This window comes from Gobius niger (assembly GCF_951799975.1).
Source record: "Gobius niger genome assembly, chromosome: 1".
NCBI lineage: Eukaryota > Metazoa > Chordata > Actinopteri > Gobiiformes > Gobiidae > Gobius > Gobius niger.
In genome coordinates this window covers 35,903,230-35,923,600 of record NC_136852.1, presented here as the reverse complement: position 1 = coordinate 35,923,600, position 20,371 = coordinate 35,903,230, and the positions used below count along the sequence as shown (strand labels likewise).

Here is a 20,371-nt window from a genome sequence, read left to right as displayed (position 1 = left end):
GGAGCACGTCCTGAACCGTCATGATCCCGTTTAACGGAGAACACGAGGAGCACGTCCTGAACCGACATGATCCCGTTTAACGGAGAACACGAGGAGCACGTCCTGAACCGACATGATCCCGTTTAACGGAGAACACGAGGAGCACGTCCTGAACCGACATGATCCCGTTTAACGGAGAACACGAGGAGCACGTCCTGAACCGACATGATCCCGTTTAACGGAGAACACGAGGAGCACGTCCTGAACCGACATGATCCCGTTTAACGGAGAACACGAGGAGCACGTCCTGAACCGACATGATCCCGTTTATCGGAGAACACGAGGAGCACGTCCTGAACCGACATGATCCGGTTTAACGGAGAACACGAGGAGCACATCCTGAACCGACATGATCCCGTTTAACGGAGAACACGAGGAGCACATCCTGAACCGACATGATCCCGTTTAACGGAGAACACGAGGAGCACGTCCTGAACCGACATGATCCCATTTAACGGAGAACACGAGGAGCACGTCCTGAACCGACATGATCCGGTTTAACGGAGAACACGAGGAGCACATCCTGAACCGACATGATCCCGTTTAACGGAGAACACGAGGAGCACATCCTGAACCGACATGATCCCGTTTAACGGAGAACACGAGGAGCACGTCCTGAACCGACATGATCCCGTTTAACGGAAACACGAGGAGCACGTCCTGAACCGACATGATCCCGTTTAACGGAGAACACGAGGAGCACGTCCTGAACCGACATGATCCCATTTAACGGAGAACACGAGGAGCACGTCCTGAACCGACATGATACCATTTAACGGAAACACGAGGAGCACGTCCTGAACCGACATGATCCCGTTTAACTGATCAGTAACTAGCTGAACCGACATGATCGGTTCAGCTGTCAAATACATTTAACTTAATTGTGTGTTCCCATTACAGATCGTGTGTTCCTGCTCTTTAATCGTGTGTTTTCGCTCTTTAATCACGTGTTCCCGCTCTTTAATCGTGTGTTCCCGCTCTTTAATCGCGTGTTCCCGCTCTTTCATCATGTGTTTCCGCTCTTTAATCGTGTGTTTCCGCTCTTTAATCGTGTGTTCCCGCTCTTTAATCGTGTGTTCCCGCTCTTTAATCATGTGTTTCCGCTCTTTAATCGTGTGTTCCCGCTCTTTAATCGTGTGTTCCCGCTCTTTAATCGCGTGTTCCCGCTCTTTCATCATGTGTTTCCGCTCTTTAATCGTGTGTTTCCGCTCTTTAATCGTGTGTTTCCGCTCTTTAATCGTGTGTTCCCGCTCTTTAATCATGTGTTCCCGCTCTTTAATCGTGTGTTCCCGCTCTTTAATCATGTGTTCCCGCTCTTTAATCGCGTGTTCCCGCTCTTTAATCGTGTGTTTCCGCTCTTTAATCATGTGTTCCCGCTCTTTAATCGTGTGTTCCCGCTCTTTAATCATGTGTTCCCGCTCTTTAATCATGTGTTCCTGCTCTTTAATCATGTGTTCCCGCTCTTTAATCATGTGTTTCCGCTCTTTAATCGTGTGTCCCCGCTCTTTAATCGTGTGTTTTCGCTCTTTAATCATGTGTTTCCGCTCTTTAATCGTGTGTTCCCGCTCTTTAATCATGTGTTTCCGCTCTTTAATCGTGTGTTTCCGCTCTTTAATCGTGTGTTTCCGCTCTTTAATCCTGTGTTCCCGCTCTTTAATCATGTGTTCCCGCTCTTTAATCATGTGTTTCCGCTCTTTAATCGTGTGTTTCCGCTCTTTAATCGTGTGTTCCCGCTCTTTAATCATGTGTTTCCGCTCTTTAATCATGTGTTCCCGCTCTTTAATCATGTGTTTCCGCTCTTAAATCGTGTGTTCCCGCTCTTTAATCGCGTGTTTCCGCTCTTTAATCGTGTGTTCCCGCTCTTTAATCGTGTGTTTCCGCTCTTTAATCGTGTGTTTCCGCTCTTTAATCATGTGTTTCCGCTCTTTAATCTTGTGTTTTCGCTCTTTAATCGTGTGTTCCCGCTCTTCAATCATGTGTTTCCGCTCTTTAATCGTGTGTTTCCGCTCTTTAATCGTGTGTTCCCGCTCTTTAATCATGTGTTCCCGCTCTTTAATCGTGTGTTCCCGCTCTTTAATCATGTGTTTCCGCTCTTTAATCGTGTGTTCCCGCTCTTTAATCGTGTGTTCCCGCTCTTTAATCGTGTGTTTCCGCTCTTTAATCATGTGTTCCCGCTCTTTAATCGTGTGTTCCCGCTCTTTAATCATGTGTTTCCGCTCTTTAATCATGTGTTCCCGCTCTTTAATCATGTGTTTCCGCTCTTAAATCGTGTGTTCCCGCTCTTTAATCGCGTGTTTCAACTCTTTAATCGTGTGTTCCCGCTCTTTAATCGTGTGTTTCCGCTCTTTAATCGTGTGTTTCCGCTCTTTAATCATGTGTTTCCGCTCTTTAATCTTGTGTTTTCGCTCTTTAATCGTGTGTTCCCGCTCTTCAATCATGTGTTTCCGCTCTTTAATCGTGTGTTTCCGCTCTTTAATCGTGTGTTCCCGCTCTTTAATCATGTGTTCCCGCTCTTTAATCGTGTGTTCCCGCTCTTTAATCATGTGTTTCCGCTCTTTAATCGTGTGTTCCCGCTCTTTAATCGTGTGTTCCCGCTCTTTAATCGTGTGTTTCCGCTCTTTAATCGTGTGTTTCCGCTCTTTAATCATGTGTTCCCGCTCTTTAATCGTGTGTTCCCGCTCTTTAATCGTGTGTTTCCGCTCTTTAATCGTGTGTTTCCGCTCTTTAATCATGTGTTTCCGCTCTTTAATCTTGTGTTTTCGCTCTTTAATCGTGTGTTCCCGCTCTTTAATCATGTGTTTCCGCTCTTTAATCGTGTGTTTCCGCTCTTTAAGCATGTGTTTCCGCTCTTTAACCGTGTGTTTCCGCTCTTTAACCATGTGTTCCCGCTCTTTAATCGTGTGTTCCCGCTCTTTAATCGGGTGTTCCCGCTCTTTAATCGTGTGTTTCCGCTCTTTAATCGTGTGTTTCCGCTCTTTAATCATGTGTTTCCGCTCTTTAATCTTGTGTTTCCGCTCTTTAATCGTGTGTTCCCGCTCTTTAATCGTGTGTTTCCGCTCTTTAATCGTGTGTTCCCGCTCTTTAATCGTGTGTTCCCGCTCTTTAATCGTGTGTTTCCGCTCTTTAATCGTGTGTTTCCGCTCTTTAATCTTGTGTTTTCGCTCTTTAATCGTGTGTTCCCGCTCTTTAATCATGTGTTTCCGCTCTTTAATCGTGTGTTTCCGCTCTTTAAACATGTGTTTCCGCTCTTTAACCGTGTGTTTCCGCTCTTTAACCATGTGTTCCCGCTCTTTAATCGTGTGTTCCCGCTCTTTAATCGGGTGTTCCCGCTCTTTAATCGTGTGTTTCCGCTCTTTAATCGTGTGTTTCCGCTCTTTAATCGTGTGTTTCCGCTCTTTAGTTGTGTGTTCCCGCTCTTTAATCGTGTGTTTCCGCTCTTTAATCGTGTGTTTCCGCTCTTTAATCGTGTGTTTCCGCTCTTTAATCGTGTGTTCCCGCTCTTTAATCGTGTGTTTCCGCTCTTTAATCGTGTGTTTCCGCTCTTTAATCGTGTGTTTCCGCTCTTTAATCGTGTGTTTCCGCTCTTTAATCGCGTGTTCCCGCTCTTTAATCGCGTGTTCCCGCTCTTTAATCGCGTGTTTCCGCTCTTTAATCGTGTGTTTCCGCTCTTTAATCGCGTGTTTCCGCTCTTTAATCGCGTGTTTCCGCTCTTTAATCGCGTGTTCCCGCTCTTTAATCGCGTGTTTCCGCTCTTTAATCGTGTGTTCCCGCTCTTTAATCGTGTGTTTCCGCTCTTTAATCGTGTGTTCCCGCTCTTTAATCGCGTGTTCCCGCTCTTTAATCGCGTGTTCCCGCTCTTTAATCGTGTGTTTCCGCTCTTTAATCGTGTGTTTCCGCTCTTTAATCGTGTGTTCCCGCTCTTTAATCGTGTGTTCCCGCTCTTTAATCATGTGTTTCCGCTCTTTAATCGTGTGTTTCCGCTCTTTAATCGTGTGTTCCCGCTCTTTAATCGTATGTTTCCGCTCTTTAATCGTGTGTTTCCGCTCTTTAATCGTGTGTTCCCGCTCTTTAATCGTGTGTTCCCGCTCTTTAATCATGTGTTCCCGCTCTTTAATCGCGTGTTCCCGCTCTTTAATCGTGTGTTCCCGCTCTTTAATCATGTGTTCCCGCTCTTTAATCGTGTGTTTCCGCTCTTTAATCATGTGTTCCCGCTCTTTAATCATGTTTTCCCGCTCTTTAATCGCGTGTTCCCGCTCTTTAACCGTGTGTTTCCGCTCTTTAATCGTGTGTTCCCGCTCTTTAATCGTATGTTTCCGCTCTTTAATCGTGTGTTTCCGCTCTTTAAACATGTGTTTCCGCTCTTTAACCGTGTGTTTCCGCTCTTTAATCGTGTGTTTCCGCTCTTTAACCGTGTGTTTCCGCTCTTTAGTCATGTGTTCCCGCTCTTTAATCGTGTGTTTCCGCTCTTTAAACATGTGTTTCCGCTCTTTAACCGTGTGTTTCCGCTCTTTAATCGTGTGTTCCCGCTCTTTAAACATGTGTTTCCGCTCTTTAATCGTGTGTTCCCGCTCTTTAAACATGTGTTTCCGCTCTTTAACCGTGTGTTTCTGCTCTTTAATCGTGTGTTTCCGCTCTTTAATCGCATGTTCCCGCTCTTTAATCGTGTGTTCCCGCTCTTTAATCGTGTGTTTCCGCTCTTTAATCGCGTGTTCCCGCTCTTTAATCGTGTGTTCCCGCTCTTTAATCGTGTGTTTCCGCTCTTTAATCGTGTGTTCCTGCTCTTTGATCATGTGTTCCCGCTCTTTAATCGTGTGTTTCCGCTCTTTAATCGTGTGTTTCCGCTCTTTAATCACGTGTTCACGCTCTTTAATCGTGTGTTCCTTCTCTTTAATCGTGTGTTCAGATTGTCACGGCGGACCGCTCGCTCCCGGCGCAGAGCCAGGCGTCTCTCCTCCTGAGGGCCGAATCCTACGACTCTCCAAACGGCCGCTACCTGTACATTGACCCATCACCCATCGAGACTGCTGTGGGGGGCTACACCCAGGTCACTGTGTACTCTGTGGCCCCGCCCTACCTGTCCGTCAAGTCCCTCAACTACCTGGTGAGGGCACCCCTGAGCCACACACTCACTGCCATAAGGTCCTTCTAGCGCACGGATCTCTACAAGGACCATAAGGTCCTCTAGAACCTTATGGTCCTCTAGACCTTAGCCGGTCCTTGGAGATCAGTAAAACTCCAACATCTGCTGGTTGGAGATCTACTGATCTCCAAGATGTTCTTATTGCTCTTAACTTATTGAACAGAATCTGCAAACATTTAGGTAAATAAAGTGAAGTGCATAGACAAAAAACAAGTCATTTTCTCCACTTAAAGGAACAGGTCACCATTATTCCATACGGAGATACAGTGGGTTGAAAAAGTGTCCCTTCCCCTTTCACTTTTTTTAAGTTATTTAAGTTTTTTAAGTACTTTCACTTTTAGACATTTTGCCATGCTATGGTAGCCTGGCTAACGCCATCCCAAGTGATATTTAGTCTGGGGACCACCAATTAATTTTCTCGTAGGAGAGGTGTGGTTTACGATCGGCCATAGCCGTTTATTGGGCGCTACGAATGTCTATCATGCGTGTGCTCGTAGGCACAGCCAATCGTATCACCGTATCCGATGACGTATGACGTACCTGCTGTAAACTTTTGAGCTAAACTATTTAGAACACGGCCTAAAGCTTGATCGAAAAATAGCATCGCGTCTGCTGCTGTCATGTTTGATCCATAAATAAACTTTTTTTTTTAAATCCGTAAATAAACTACTTTTTTTAAAATCCGTAAATAAACTACAAGCAAGACATTTTACGTGAAAGACACACACTAAGTGACACACAATCGTGAAGTGAAATGAAATTTACAAACCTTTTTTTATGAATACATTCTGAAAAGTGGGATGTGCAAAAGTATCTATACCACTTTCCATTTAGTGCAACCAAGTGCCTTCAGAAGTTGAATGAAGATTTCTGAATGATCACATGTTGACCCAATGACTAAATAGAGCCTACCTGTGTCTAATCTAATGTCACTTCAAATACAGCTGATCTGTGATGGTCTCAGAGGTCTGTTAAGTGTCGTACACACATCATAAAACAAGAATTAATAAACAGTCTTAACATATGATGCAAAGTCTGATAAATACAACAAAATACAGCCATAAATAGAAAACAAATCCAAGTAATGCAAACAACATACTGTAGGAAATCTGAAACACATCTCACTCAGTTATTGAAAGCCTGTGAGAAAAGGTCCATTTTCAAGAGGGATTTAAACACTGGTAGAGACTGAGCTTGTCTCTGTAGGCAACATGTTCCACAGCTTTGGGGCGCGGTCCCCATGAAGCTTTCTTTCAGACCACAAGCTGCAGCTTATCTGCTGACCTTAGAGCACGAGACGGTGCATGGGGCAGATCAGCTCAGACAGGTAGGAGAGGGCCAAGCCATTCAAACATCTAAAAATAAATAAAAGAGTGTAAAAAGTCAAAAGTGGGGATGAAAATTCTCCGGATGAAAATATAAGATGAGGGCACGTTCCAGTGCAATGTTTTACTTAACACGTGGAATTGACTATCATTTCTACTCTACAAGTTGTATTTCCTATCATTTCGATGTCCCATAAAGTCAGTACAAAACAAGAACTTTTCTGATAAAAACAGTGAAATAACTCCATGCTCCTCCTGCGGCCGTGTGCAGATCATGTCCAAGGGGAAAGTGGTGAAGTTCGGTTGGATGGCGTTCAACAAGGAGCTGGGGAACAGGCACACGCTGAGTTTCCAGGTGACGGCGGAGATGGTGCCCTCTATCCGGCTGCTGGTGTACTACATGCCATATGGAGAGAGCACGGCGGAGCTGGTGGCCGATGCCGTGTGGCTGAACATACCCGGCGAGTGCGTCAGCGGACTGGAGGTACTGAACCAGGACTCGACCAGGGCAAGAGTGGGACAAAAGTAGTGAGGGGATTAATGGCTCTGTGACGGAAGCCGGTCACAAGACTGACTCATTTATATGTCAATCTTCATGACAGCTTCATTCAAGGCTTAGAGTTACACCTTTTGGTTTATGCAAGGGGACCCTTTGAAAAATGTGCTTATGAATCAAGTTTTGTGCAACAATAATTGTTGCACAAAACTTGATTCAAAACTTCATTAATTATTAATGAAAAGAGGCTACAATTCATCCTAGATTTATCCATACTGAATCGCAATCGAGGTTTGGACCACTGCAATAACCGAGTCTCAACATCTATCCTTCTGTGATAGATGTCACCGATCAGAATTGACGATCCTTGCAATCTCAGATTCAGCTGCAACAGATAAAAGTTAGCTGAGCTTCCATAAAGTAATTTTTTAAGCGTCTAGACAGAAGCCCTGTGATTCTAGGGCTGAAACGATTCCTCTAGTAACTCGAATAATTTGATACAAAAAAGCTTTGGCAAATTCTCTACCTCGAGGCTTCGTTTAATTCATGTCAACAAAGTCCATTTCAATTGGACTGAGCATCCACACGTGAATGAAAAAAAAGTTCTGCAAGTGGACTCGGAGCCTCTACAAGGTAATGCATTTAGCCTGAATTATGAGTTAATAGTGATGAGGCATAAATAGCCAGTCCCTCCAGGTTTTCACGATGTTGCATTCGCACTATTAACGCAAAAGTCAAGCAAACTCCATGAAATCAGTGCAGCTTTGCAATTTTTCTTAAAGCCCAGAACTTCTTCAAGTATTCCAATAATATGCTTTTTCCTTTGCAACTATTTCTTAAACTCCGCACATTCTGCGCAACCAAAGTAAGTTTCTGATCAGTGAAATCCATTGTACTTGTTATGTTTACGCGTAGGAAATGTCCAGCGTATCCGCGGGTGTCATTCAGACTGGAGTGATAGCGAGAGCTGCTACTTCTGCTCCCTGCCCTCTTCTCACTCACCTGGGTCTGATTTACAGCCTGAGCCGCTGTGTGATTCTACTGTGCTCTGTCCGACTTTTGTTTCTCTGCTCCTGGATCTTTATTTGGCGATATAGACTTTATCTGACTAAATGCGCAACGCTTCTTTCCCCCGTGATGCGGTGGCGTTTGTGTGAGAAGTAGGGCTGGGTACCGTTCGTTTTTTTTTATACCACTACTTTAACGATACCTGCTTTTTGGTACCGGTGCCTTAACGGTACTTTTTTCGATACCAATGTTATTTTAATTTAATAAAAAATAACGTGTATAAAAAAGTAGTTTAGGAAAAAGTCCTAAAACAGCACAGCAGAAGCTACACAGGAGCAGCAGTGTCACCTGTAACTTTGGGTTTTGAGAACAATTTCCACTTAAGTGGTGATAAAAAGACAGAAAGGACGTTATTACGTCTTGAGCTGCAGAGACAGGACAGATCCACATCAGACACCGTTTTCTTTCAATTTGCCTAAAAGCTCAAGTTTCTTATTCAGTCCTGGCTTAATCCTGGTTTATAACTGGTTTAGTTTAGCTCTGAGTTTTACAACTGGTGTAGTCCATGTCCTGCTCAGTCCTGTTGCAGACCGCGGCTCTGCCATCTCTATTACAAAAGTTTAGCAAGTTATAGCTTTGTTTCGCTATGATAAGTTATAGCTATAAGTTATAGCTTTGCTTTGCTCCATTTGCGCTGAAGCGGCTCAGTATCTGCGCACATGGTCATGTTGCTTTTATAAGATTTGCTACGGGTCATATATCTGGAGAGAAAAAGAACCGAAGGTTGGCACCGAAAAGAATTTTAATTTTATATACCACTCCTGACCGGAGCTTTCCGGTCGGTTCCAAGTAGGCACGGTTTAACGGTACCCATCCCTAGTGAGGAGCTTGTGCTCTCTTTGCTGTGCAAACTTTCGTAATCACAGGAGCCGAATCTCAATGTCAATGTGTGAAATTAACAGACATTCGGCCTTTGGGCTGTTCAATAATCATGTTTCCAGAGCTCTCTTATATCAGGGTTTTGTGAATCAGAGCCTGCGTTCACATCGGCAGAAAGGTACCTTTGCTCCTCCCACTGACAGTCCACAGCTGAGCAGAGGGGAGGAGTCCTGTTTTTTACATGATACAAGTCTGAGCAGTCAAACATGATTCTACTACCTCATCTGGATACTGGTACTGTTTGAATTAAATTATTAGTAATACTTGAATATATTTTCTTACTTTCTTCTATACTTATTTATTCTCTATTCTCAGATGGGTTGTAGCAGTGGTTACGCACATTTTACTTTTTTTTATTAGGAAATAGGCTGTATATTTAATTTAGGTTTGCACTGCCATTTGTTTATTGTTAAGTTTATTTTTTTTTAAATCGATTTGAATAAAATTTTGAGGAATAACTAACAATTGCTTGCTCATTTTAAGGGATCTTTCATACACATCACACTATTGATTTTTTGTGTTTACAAACACAAAAGTGATTAAAAAATTGAATACTCAATTACAAAAATATTCTATAGCTGCAGCACTATGTGATTCCATCTTGGACTTATTTTAGTCCCATTGTTGGCTACTCTGGTGGACAACACCAGAGTAGCTCTGTCCCGCGAGGGACTAATTAAGATCAATGCTGGAGACCGAAAACGCTGATCACATAGCAAACGTGCACCGAAGTGCAAGTAACAGGGATCAGAACTTAGTGCTTCGGGAGCTCTAATTTTGGGTGGGGTCTGCGAGAGAAAATAATAAAAAATGGCTCAGTGGCACCCCCTCAAGCAGGCAGTTTACATTGAGTCAATGGAAGACCAGTCGCAAAAAATGTTATCGTACAAAGGTGACACTGGCCAGGGACATAGACCACGTCAGGACATGTAAAAAATTATATTATGACCCCACCCTAAATGCTACAGGAAGTCGGCCATCTTGGCCCGAACCTCAAACCTTTAAAATTGTACCTCTTGAAGTTCTGACCACTGATCCCTGAATGTTCAATTGAAAGCCCTTTTGGCCAACATGTCCCAGACCCATGTGGCTTTAAAAGTCATCATTTAGATGTTTGAAATATTATTGGTTGTGGTCATGACAAGCCAAGCTTCTGAGTGACAAGCCAGTCAGAGGCCATTTTCAACAAAATTCAAAGCCTCATATCTTTCACAGACTTTGTCAGATTGGAACAGACCCAATCAGAGGCACAGGCACATTCCCAAGCTGGACCTAAAGATGTGCAAATGCAGCCACTCTCGCCAAAAATGCCCTTCAAGTGGCTTGTAAGTGGCCCGCCCATCCTCCATGACAATCGCCAGAGTTTTTACCCTGGCAGCATGCTGGTCTCTGTCAGAGTTTCACCTTAAATTCATTAATGTTCGACTTTATTCGCAAAAGTCACATATTTAGACTCCTTCGCCTTTATACTACCCCTCTGTCACAGAAAGAAGCTTAAATTTGTAGGTTTTTGCCTCCAAATTCCGCCTTTTTGGACTGTACCGTCACATTAAGTTGTGATTGGCTGTTTCCTGTCCGTCTCTCTGTGTAACTCCTACTACATGGGTCTGACCAAAATATTGTTTCACCCATTGAGGAGGCTGGAGCACCCTCACCGGCCCGCTAATTTAGAGAACAGCTGCGCACATTAGGTTCACATTAGTATGGAGTTATAGCTTAGTGATAGTGCGCTGGTCTTTGGTGCAGGAGGTTGCCAGTACAAACACGGCTTTGACACTTTTCTAATGCTTTCTCACACAGCGTTTGCCAGACACAATTATTTATGTGTCCACTTTTCTACCTTTCACTGTATATTTCCTCTTTTCTTGTGCGGACCATTGCGGACACCATTCTCCGCTGGATTGGACTGCACCAACTTTAACTTAAGCACCACTTAAACACCCCTTATTTCAACATTAAATGGTATCTTCCCGCCACAAGAATGTAAAGTTCATAGCAAACGAGAGGCGAGAGCAGGTTTGGGTTAGGGGCGGTCGCAAGGAGGGCCTGCCCCAGGGGCGAGGGGCTTTATCGCCGTGAGTGGATTTAATAGTGTATTGTTCTAATGTGGAGCAATTCCAGCAGTGTATGCATCAAAACCCAATATTTGTCCGAAGAATCGCAATTGGGGATTTTTGTCAAAATTACAGATTGGATGTTGGGACAAACACTAGTAAAACATCAGTAAATGAGCCAAAACTGTAGAGCAACCTAAAAGCATCTTAATTTATCATATTTTATCTCGTGCTGTCAAATAATTAAATCTCTTGAATGTCATAGTTAACTTGCAATTAATTACAAATTAATCACAAATTTTAATCTATTCTATATGTCCCTTGAATTATCATTTTAATACTCTTAACAACATGGAAAAGTGGATAGGCTTGCTTTGTGCATTTTTTTATTTAATTGAAAACAATATGTAGTGTTATATATCACACTAACATTTGATGATGACAATTTAACACGGTCAATAAACGGATGACAAAAAAAATACTTACAAAAAAGCCCCTTCAAGGGATCAAAACAGGGTGACAGAAAATAAAGTTACAACGGGCACATCATTGTAAACTGGGACTCAGCCTATAGTGCAGTTAAACAATGGCTTAAACTTTCCTTTCTTTAGTTTCCTTTGAACATACTAGTAGTCAGACTATTCTTCTATTTATTCACCAGAGGCTTATCAACCCAGCCTCTTATGTCTCTCCAAAAAGAACATAAATGCTTACCTAAAAAATATGCCACTACTTCTTTTCTTTGAGCCAGTTACTCAAACAGACAAGGCTGTTGACATTCAGACAACAGAGAAGCACGCTTTTTCTGAACAACATGTCCAGATGTCTGTGTAGGCTCTCAGTCGTACAGGAGTTGTCCATCTTCAAAGAAGGTTCTTGTGTCACCTTCTGTACTCTGAACAGTAGTTGAAGTGTCGAACGTTTCCCCTCTCATCCAAAAGGCTTCGTCGGCGCACTAAGGTGACCTGAACCTCAGGAGGCCGGATTACAGTATATCCACTACAAATTAGGCAAAAATACGTATCTTTCATTTGCACAGTGGTATTTTTGCACTTTGTGTCCGTTTAGAGACCAGCACAGACTTATTTTCTCCCATGAAAATGAGAGAGGGGACAGGATCATCCCTCTCTTTCTGTCTCTAGACTGTTCCCTCTCAGCTGCGCACGTGTGCAATTGCTCCGGTGTCTGTGCACAAAATAAAACCCGACCTGAGAATAGCTGGTAATGCTAGAGGCTTATTAACAGCCCTCACAGCGCTGGAGTCATTATTATTGTCTTCGGTGTAGATCAAGTGCTGCTAACAAACCAGTGATGCCCGTTGTTTCTCCACGTAGAAATGTTTTAAATGTGTTCATACAGGAGCTTGATGTACCTGTATCCAAAAGACGTATGCGCACCAACAGACCAGACATACTTTCCCAGGGACTAGGCAGTACATGGCATCCACACCACGAGGCCCTGAGACTACATGTATGGTGCTTGAACGGCTGCTTTGGCTCACTCTTGGCCTGAGTGGGTCTGTGGTTGAGACATTATAGTCCTCAAGGGCTCCCTCCACCCAACGTCTTTACACTGCATTCCAAATTATTATGCAAATTACATTTGTCTAAGATTTTCTAAATTGTCAACTCAAATGAGAGTCAGCATAATTTTCAAGTCGTTAACTGGTAGAGGATCATTTAAATGTGGTTGAAAAAATCTCCTAGTGATAACAGCATTTTTTTCAAAAATGATTGTAGTAAAAACCTCAAAATCTACTGTTCCAAATTATTCTGCAACTCATCGTTTCAATACATTTTAAAGCTTGTAATTAACTGAAAATGGTCATTTGTTGAATTTGTAGCATTAGGAGGTCATATTAATCAAAAGCTATTTCAATCAAAAAAATATTAACGGGTCATGTTATATTTTAAAGGTCCTATATCATGCAAAAATCGACTTTTTGGAGCTTTTAGCCATGTTGTTATGCTATTTCCTTATCAAAAACACCCCCAGAGTGGTTTGTGGCTTCATTCACGCAGCTCTCAGTAATCCTCCTGAATCCTGCTCTCTGAGGCTCCGCCCTCTCCTGGTGAACGACTGAGTGTTCAGTTGTGTCGTAACAGCGGAACGGAAGTGCTAGGCGTCTGTAATGTAATGTCTTACAGCCTGATTTTAATTTGTAAAACAGCTTTTTCATTATTTCTGTCGTAAGAGAGAAACAAAGAGAAAAAAAAAGAAAAAAAAAAAATGAAAAAAATTAATAAAAAGGATGTGCCCGAGGTGCTTCCAGGTCAGCTGTGGCCAAAACAAACACCCCTGAGCGTCTGAACAGATCAGTCATGTTTGCGCTGCAGCTGTGAAGATGGAGCTCGTTATAACTGGACACACCTGTTCTTTATTCTCACCTAACGATAATGTCACGGAGAAAAAGAAGCGCGTTTGGCTACGAGGACTTTATTCAACCTTTTTCAAGGAGAGGCCACTCGTCTAGCTGTTTTTTTTCTCCGGGATTCAGCGACTATCACCAAAATATTGTTTTTCTGTGACTGTCACTGATGGATGTTTGGTGAACCTTCGCCAGAATCAAAGTGGATTAACTTTTATAACCAACGCAAGTCCCATAATGTAAACAGCGATGGACCAGAGCGGTGAGTCAGTCCAAACGCGTGTTAGCTTGTGTGTTAGCATATTAGCTTGTGTGTTAGCCATTTATGAAGCTGTGTTGCAGATGTCAACTCCGTATAACTGCATCGTGAAGCAATTTCACTTATTGCTGTTTATTTATATTACGGTAAAGTTATATGTGCGGAGAGAGGGGGCGGAGTTAACTGAATAATACCTCCAGAAAACACATATTTATCACAAAAATGAGTGCTCCATAATGGTAGAGGTACAATATATCATATAAATGCCTATACTTAACTTTGGAATGGCTAAAATAGCATGATATATATATATATATATATATATATATATATATATATATATATATATATATATGATGATGACTTTCACCGTGATATTTTATGCAGGGCTTAAAGTATTCCGGCTTGAGGCCTCTGGCGCAAGCAAAGTGTATCAGACTGCAAATAATTTGTCCGTTTTTTCCGCGCATTTGTGAAAAAGTCGCCTTTCCTGCATTTCTTACGGTCCATGAATGCATCTCACGCGCAGCCTCGCTGTTACGTGATTCGTCTGAAACCAAAACAACTGCCACGCGGATGCTGGAGCTACTTTTGTTATGGATTAAGTTTTGCCAAATGGACGCTATGACCAGACGAGTGAGAATCGGATAAAGAGGCGAGAGCGGCAGGTTCTACGACTGATCCACAGTGACTTTATTTACTGTTTCTGTGAGAACAGTCGGGCTAACGGGGTCGCATCACCCGCGCTAAAATAATAAAATAAGCACTAAAAGCTCCGCGCGAGAGCGCGGTGTCGGACCTGCCCCGCTCCGCGCCTCCTTCTGCAGCCGTGCACGCGGTGAGACAGGTGTGCACGGTGAGACAGGTGTGCGCGGTGAGACAGGTGCGCGCGGTGAGACAGGTGTGCAAGGTGAGACAGGTGTGCAAGGTGAGACAGGTGTGCGCGGTGAGACAGGTGTGCGCGGTGAGACAGGTGTGCACGGTGAGACAGGTGTGCACGGGAACGACACGCTGCGTAAACCCCCCAGAGCTGCTGCCGCTGACCCGCAGTTAAAAGGGAAACGTAACGCCTTCATACTGAACAGAGCCTCGCACTGTCACAAATACCCGATTCGAGTGGAGTCTATGTTCCGCAAACGCGCACACAGTGGCGTGAACGCGCACACGTGTCAGTGTGGGCCGGTGTTGACCCACTGGACACAAGCTGAAAGTGGCTCCAGGTCATTATTTTCCCAATAGCTCCAGCCAAATCTAACCAACAGCCTGATTAACAAACATGTATGACACTTAATCCTTTACTTACTAGATTACTTTGAAAAATATTACACTTTACATTTTGGTCTATACTTGTATTTTACCTCCCATATATTAAGTGTTTGCACAAATTGGGAATACATTAGGTCCAAGTGCAGAGTAAATGTGTAATAAAAAAGTTTAATAAAAAATATAGGCCTAGGCTACATTGCCTATATACAGTAGCCTCTATCTAACGTTTTTCTTTTTTCTTTTAAAGCACCGATAAGAGCACCATTAAAGTCCCGGATCTTTTTTCTGTAGCAGGTCACAGTGTGCAGAAGAGATTTAGTTTGTCACCAGAAAATTGATTGGCACAAAGCTACTGACTGTAAACCGTTCATCAGGACCTCTAATGTCGGCCTACAGTTCAAAATGAATGTTTAACTGAATAAACAGTTAGTAAACACAAGTGCATCTTCTTGAACATGAATTATTTTCATCACCAATTATCATAGTGGAACGTTCTCAAGCAGTTTGTGATGCATTTTGGAAACAGGAGATGAGCCCCTGGTCTATCGCACCACCTGACTTGAGAAACTCGTTCTCAAAGACTTACTTTGGGCAGCACACATATTCTGAATGGCTTCGGCAGAATTCAAGCGAGACACTTTAATCTAGATTAATCTAGATTAATTTCAGAATTAATCTAGATTAATCTAGATTAAAAAAAATAATCTATGCCCACCTCTAATATATATATATATATATATATACGTATATAAAAAAGTTTAAGTAAAACAAAGGCCTGAGTTAAGCTTCAGGTCTGAGTAAGGACTCTGCCTCTCTGAGGGTTCAGCGACACAGGGGAGACACAGGAAGTGTCTCGGGAGAAGGAGAATATTGACCCTATGGCTGTGATATTTTCAGACGGAGCTGAAGACGCCAGGGACACATTTCAAACCACAGCAGCAGCTGCAGATGAACATCAGAGTCAATCAGGACGGATATATCGCCATGGCAGCCGTGGACACAGGCATCTACAGCCTGCGCCCCAACTACAAGGACCCGATCGACAGGGTGAGGACAAAGGGGAAACTTTAACTACAAGGACCCGGTCGACAGGGTGAGGACAAAGGGGAAACATTAACTACAAGGACCCGGTCGACAGGGTGAGGACAAAGGGGAAACTTTAACTACAAGGACCCGGTCGACAGCGTGAGGACAAAGGGGAAACTTTAACTACAAGGACCCGATCGACAGGGTGAGGACAAAGGGGAAACTTTGACTACAAGGACCCGGTCGACAGGGTGAGGACAAAGGGGAAACTTTGACTACAAGGACCCGGTCGACAGCGTGAGGACAAAGGGGAAACTTTAACTACAAGGACCCGATCGACAGGGTGAGGACAAAGGGGAAACTTTAACTACAAGGACCCGGTCGACAGCGTGAGGACAAAGGGGAAACTTTAACTACAAGGACCCGATCGACAGGGTGAGGACAAAGGGGAAACTTTAACTACAAGGACCCGGTCGACAGGGGAGGACAAAGGGGAAACTTTAACTACAAGGACCCGGTCGACAGGGTGAGGACAAAGGGGAAACTTTAACTACAAGGACCCGGTCGACAGGGGAGGACAAAGGGGAAACTTTAACTACAAGGACCCGATCGACAGGGTGAGGACAAAGGGGAAACTTTAACTACAAGGACCCGGTCGACAGGGTGAGGACAAAGGGGAAACTTTAACTACAAGGACCCGGTCGACAGGGTGAGGACAAAGGGGAAACTTTAACTACAAGGACCCGGTCGACAGCGTGAGGACAAAGGGGAAACTTTAACTACAAGGACCCGATCGACAGGGTGAGGACAAAGGGGAAACTTTGACTACAAGGACCCGGTCGACAGGGTGAGGACAAAGGGGAAACTTTGACTACAAGGACCCGGTCGACAGCGTGAGGACAAAGGGGAAACTTTAACTACAAGGACCCGGTCGACAGCGTGAGGACAAAGGGGAAACTTTAACTACAAGGACCCGGTCGACAGCGTGAGGACAAAGGGGAAACATTAACTACAAGTACCCGGTCGACAGGGTGAGGACAAAGGGGAAACTTTAACTACAAGGACCCGGTCGACAGCGTGAGGACAAAGGGGAAACATTAACTACAAGTACCCGGTCGACAGGGTGAGGACAAAGGGGAAACATTAACTACAAGGACCCGATCGACAGGGTGAGGACAAAGGGGAAACTTTAACTACAAGGACCCGATCGACAGGGTGAGGACAAAGGGGAAACTTTGACTACAAGTACCAGGTCGACAGGGTGAGGACAAAGGGGAAACTTTAACTACAAGGACCCGATCGACAGGGTGAGGACAAAGGGGAAACTTTAACTACAAGTACCCGGTCGACAGGGTGAGGACAAAGGGGAAACTTTAACTACAAGGACCCGATCGACAGGGTGAGGACAAAGGGGAAACTTTGACTACAAGTACCAGGTCGACAGGGTGAGGACAAAGGGGAAACTTTAACTACAAGGACCCGGTCGACAGGGTGAGGACAAAGGGAAAACTTTAACTACAAGGACCCGGTCGACAGGGTGAGGACAAAGGAGAAACTTTAACTACAAGGACTCGATCGACAGGGTGAGGACAAAGGGGAAACTTTGACTACAAGGACCCGGTCGACAGGGTGAGGACAAAGGGGAAACATTAACTACAAGTACCAGGTCGACAGAGTGAGGACAAAGGGGAAACTTTAACTACAAGGACCCGGTCGACAGGGTGAGGACAAAGGGAAAACTTTAACTACAAGGACCCGGTCGACAGGGTGAGGACAAAGGGGAAACTTTAACTACAAGGACTCGATCGACAGGGTGAGGACAAAGGGAAAACTTTAACTACAAGGACCCGGTCGACAGGGTGAGGACAAAGGGGAAACATTAACTACAAGGACCCGGTCGACAGGGTGAGGACAAAGGGGAAACTTTAACTACAAGGACCCGGTCGACAGGGTGAGGACAAAGGGGAGACTTTAACTACAAGGACTCGATCGACAGGGTGAGGACAAAGGGGAAACTTTAACTACAAGGACCCGGTCGACAGGGTGAGGACAAAGGGGAAACTTTAACTACAAGGACCCAGTCGACAGGGTGACGACAAAGGGGAAACTTTAACTACAAGGACGTGGTCGACAGGATGAGGACAGAGGGAATTAGATTAGTGAAAAGCAACAATAAAAGAATGCAAAACTGCTGTGTACTAGGGCATGAATGACAACTGATTTTTACAAGTCAACTTTATAGTCAAGAAAGTCGACGTAGAGTCGACTAGTCGTGTGATGACGTCATATTTACAGCGGAGGAGTAACGCCTAATTAACAACAAGCGCAATATGTTCACGTCCAAATCCGTCATGTAATAATGTAGGCTCACATGTTGTTTGTAGTTAATATGCAATATAGTGGCTTATTACCATTTCCTAGGTTTTAACCATTATTAGGCAATGATCAGTGTTAAAGGGATATTTCAGGATTTTTTGACATAGGGCCTCATTTCCTAGTTTTCCCAAGTGTTGCTGATTTCTGGAGATTTTTTTTTTTTTGTAATTCATGCAGTTCTTATATTTCAAACGTTTCGTGGTGCTAGGCTAGTGCAAGGCTAGCGCATTTCTATGGTATCAGCTAGCCTGCATTAAAAACAGCGTGACCCGCTCCACAGAGCACCTGAGGCAAATCACTTCACCAGACTAACCATATAAATGTCTGTGTCGATCAAATAATTTTTGGAATATTACTGACATTGCATCACATGAATGATCGTATTTAGAGGGACTATTTTCTAGCAGATCACTCCGCTGCTGCATAGCTTACAACCACGAAGCTGATGCTGCTCAAACATAAGTTCTTTTAAATGCAAAATGGTTACAATTATTCTAAACTTTAACCTGCGCCTCCAGAAACATTGCGTAGATCGGCGTCCTCACTACTCCTCCGTTCGTCTCGATCTCCTCCTGGCCTCAACTGGCCTCTCATCTTCCTTGTAAATCCAAGGTCTGGAGTAAACAAGCTTTCGGTCCCGGAGTGCTAGATCGTAGTTGATTCCACGTGAATAAGTCCGTGAGAAGTTTGCGTGTGCGCGATGGGCCGCGGTGGGTGCTGACGGTGGAGACTGTCTCGATTTCAGCTGAGCGCAAGTTATTACGCTGGTGTAGAGCACTAAAAAGTGAATGCTAACCGGTATAAACAACTAGCCACTGGTCTGCTATGGTGTAACACTGTTTCCAGAACGGAAAAGGGGTTTCCGCCTTGATATTAATGTTGAAATTAGGCAGAGCGAGGGAGGGAGGGAGAAAGAGATAAACACACGACTAGTGTGTTCATGCCCTACGTACGTGTCATGATAGAAGTGTACAAGGCTCTTTAGAGACAGTTTTCTCTCAGGTTCTCCGTCACCTGGAGAGCGCAGACATGGGCTGTGGAGGCGGCGGGGGGAGGAACGCCGCAGACGTCTTCAGGCTGGCTGGGCTGAGCTTCATGACCAACGCCAACTCTGGACAATCGGCTTCCTGTAAGTGATATATAAATAAAAACAAAACATTATCAGCCAATGAGAGTGCACGTGATCTGTCGCCCACAGCTGAACCCTGCACTGCCCTGGTCCGACCCAAGCGAGCCATAAGTGAGGAGCAGAAGGAAAAGATATGTAAGAAACCCCTGTCCACATGACTCTCTGCATGTTCTGCTCTCTCTCTTAAATAATAGTGCTATTGATCAATTACATTTAAAAAAAACCAAATTGGTCAATTTTTTTAAATTGGATTAATCACGATTAATCGCTGGTCAAAGTACTTGATTTCACTATTTGAGCCAAAGTACAGCTCAAATATTACTCCAATAGAGGTTGTCCAGTAAAGGTTGCTCAGGCAATTATTACTCAAGTGAAAGTACTGAAGTATTTGCTGCAGAAAGTACATAAGTATTCAAGGTAGAAACTACAAATCAGTTTAAATCAATAATGACTAAGCTTTAAAGACATAAAGCTTGCGCCCAAATTCACCGCCTTTACAGCAACATAACTAGGACAAACCTTCTACCAGTACGTTAGCCTGTTCAATGTATTTTTCCTATAGCCGGTAGCATTAGCTTCAAACATCGCAAATTATGAACGATCCAGATGTTTTCACAGGTTTCTGTCAAAGCCTCATTGGAAATAATTAATGAATGTACAGACCTTTGGAGATTTGACTTTAGATACAAGCGTGAAAGTGTCCTCTGAGCTAAATACTAACTCATGTTCAGCAAAGTTTCTACTTTTTGTGCATCGTATTCACATGTTCGCGGTGTGTCGCAGTGTGTCTATGATAGCTATGTTTACCTCTATCTATGTCACTTCCTGTCATTGTTCAATAAGGAACAGATGCAGCAGTACAGACATGGATAGAACAAAAAATACAGGACATAACAAGCATAAACATACAATTAAATCCCCCACCATACACAACACCCATGCACAC

General features: G+C 43.8%; 1 protein-coding gene across 1 annotated transcript in view; it reads left to right on the top strand.

The window, feature by feature from the left end:
• Positions 1 to 20,371, top strand: part of c5 (complement component 5) — a 199,674-nt gene that overhangs the window by 62,591 nt on the left and 116,712 nt on the right. Inside the window, exons 12-16 of the mRNA XM_079563481.1 lie at positions 4,943 to 5,140; positions 6,776 to 6,988; positions 15,792 to 15,941; positions 19,299 to 19,425; positions 19,495 to 19,560. Of these exons, the coding sequence (XP_079419607.1) occupies positions 4,943 to 5,140; positions 6,776 to 6,988; positions 15,792 to 15,941; positions 19,299 to 19,425; positions 19,495 to 19,560 (754 nt within the window). The remainder of the gene's footprint in view (positions 1 to 4,942; positions 5,141 to 6,775; positions 6,989 to 15,791; positions 15,942 to 19,298; positions 19,426 to 19,494; positions 19,561 to 20,371) is intronic.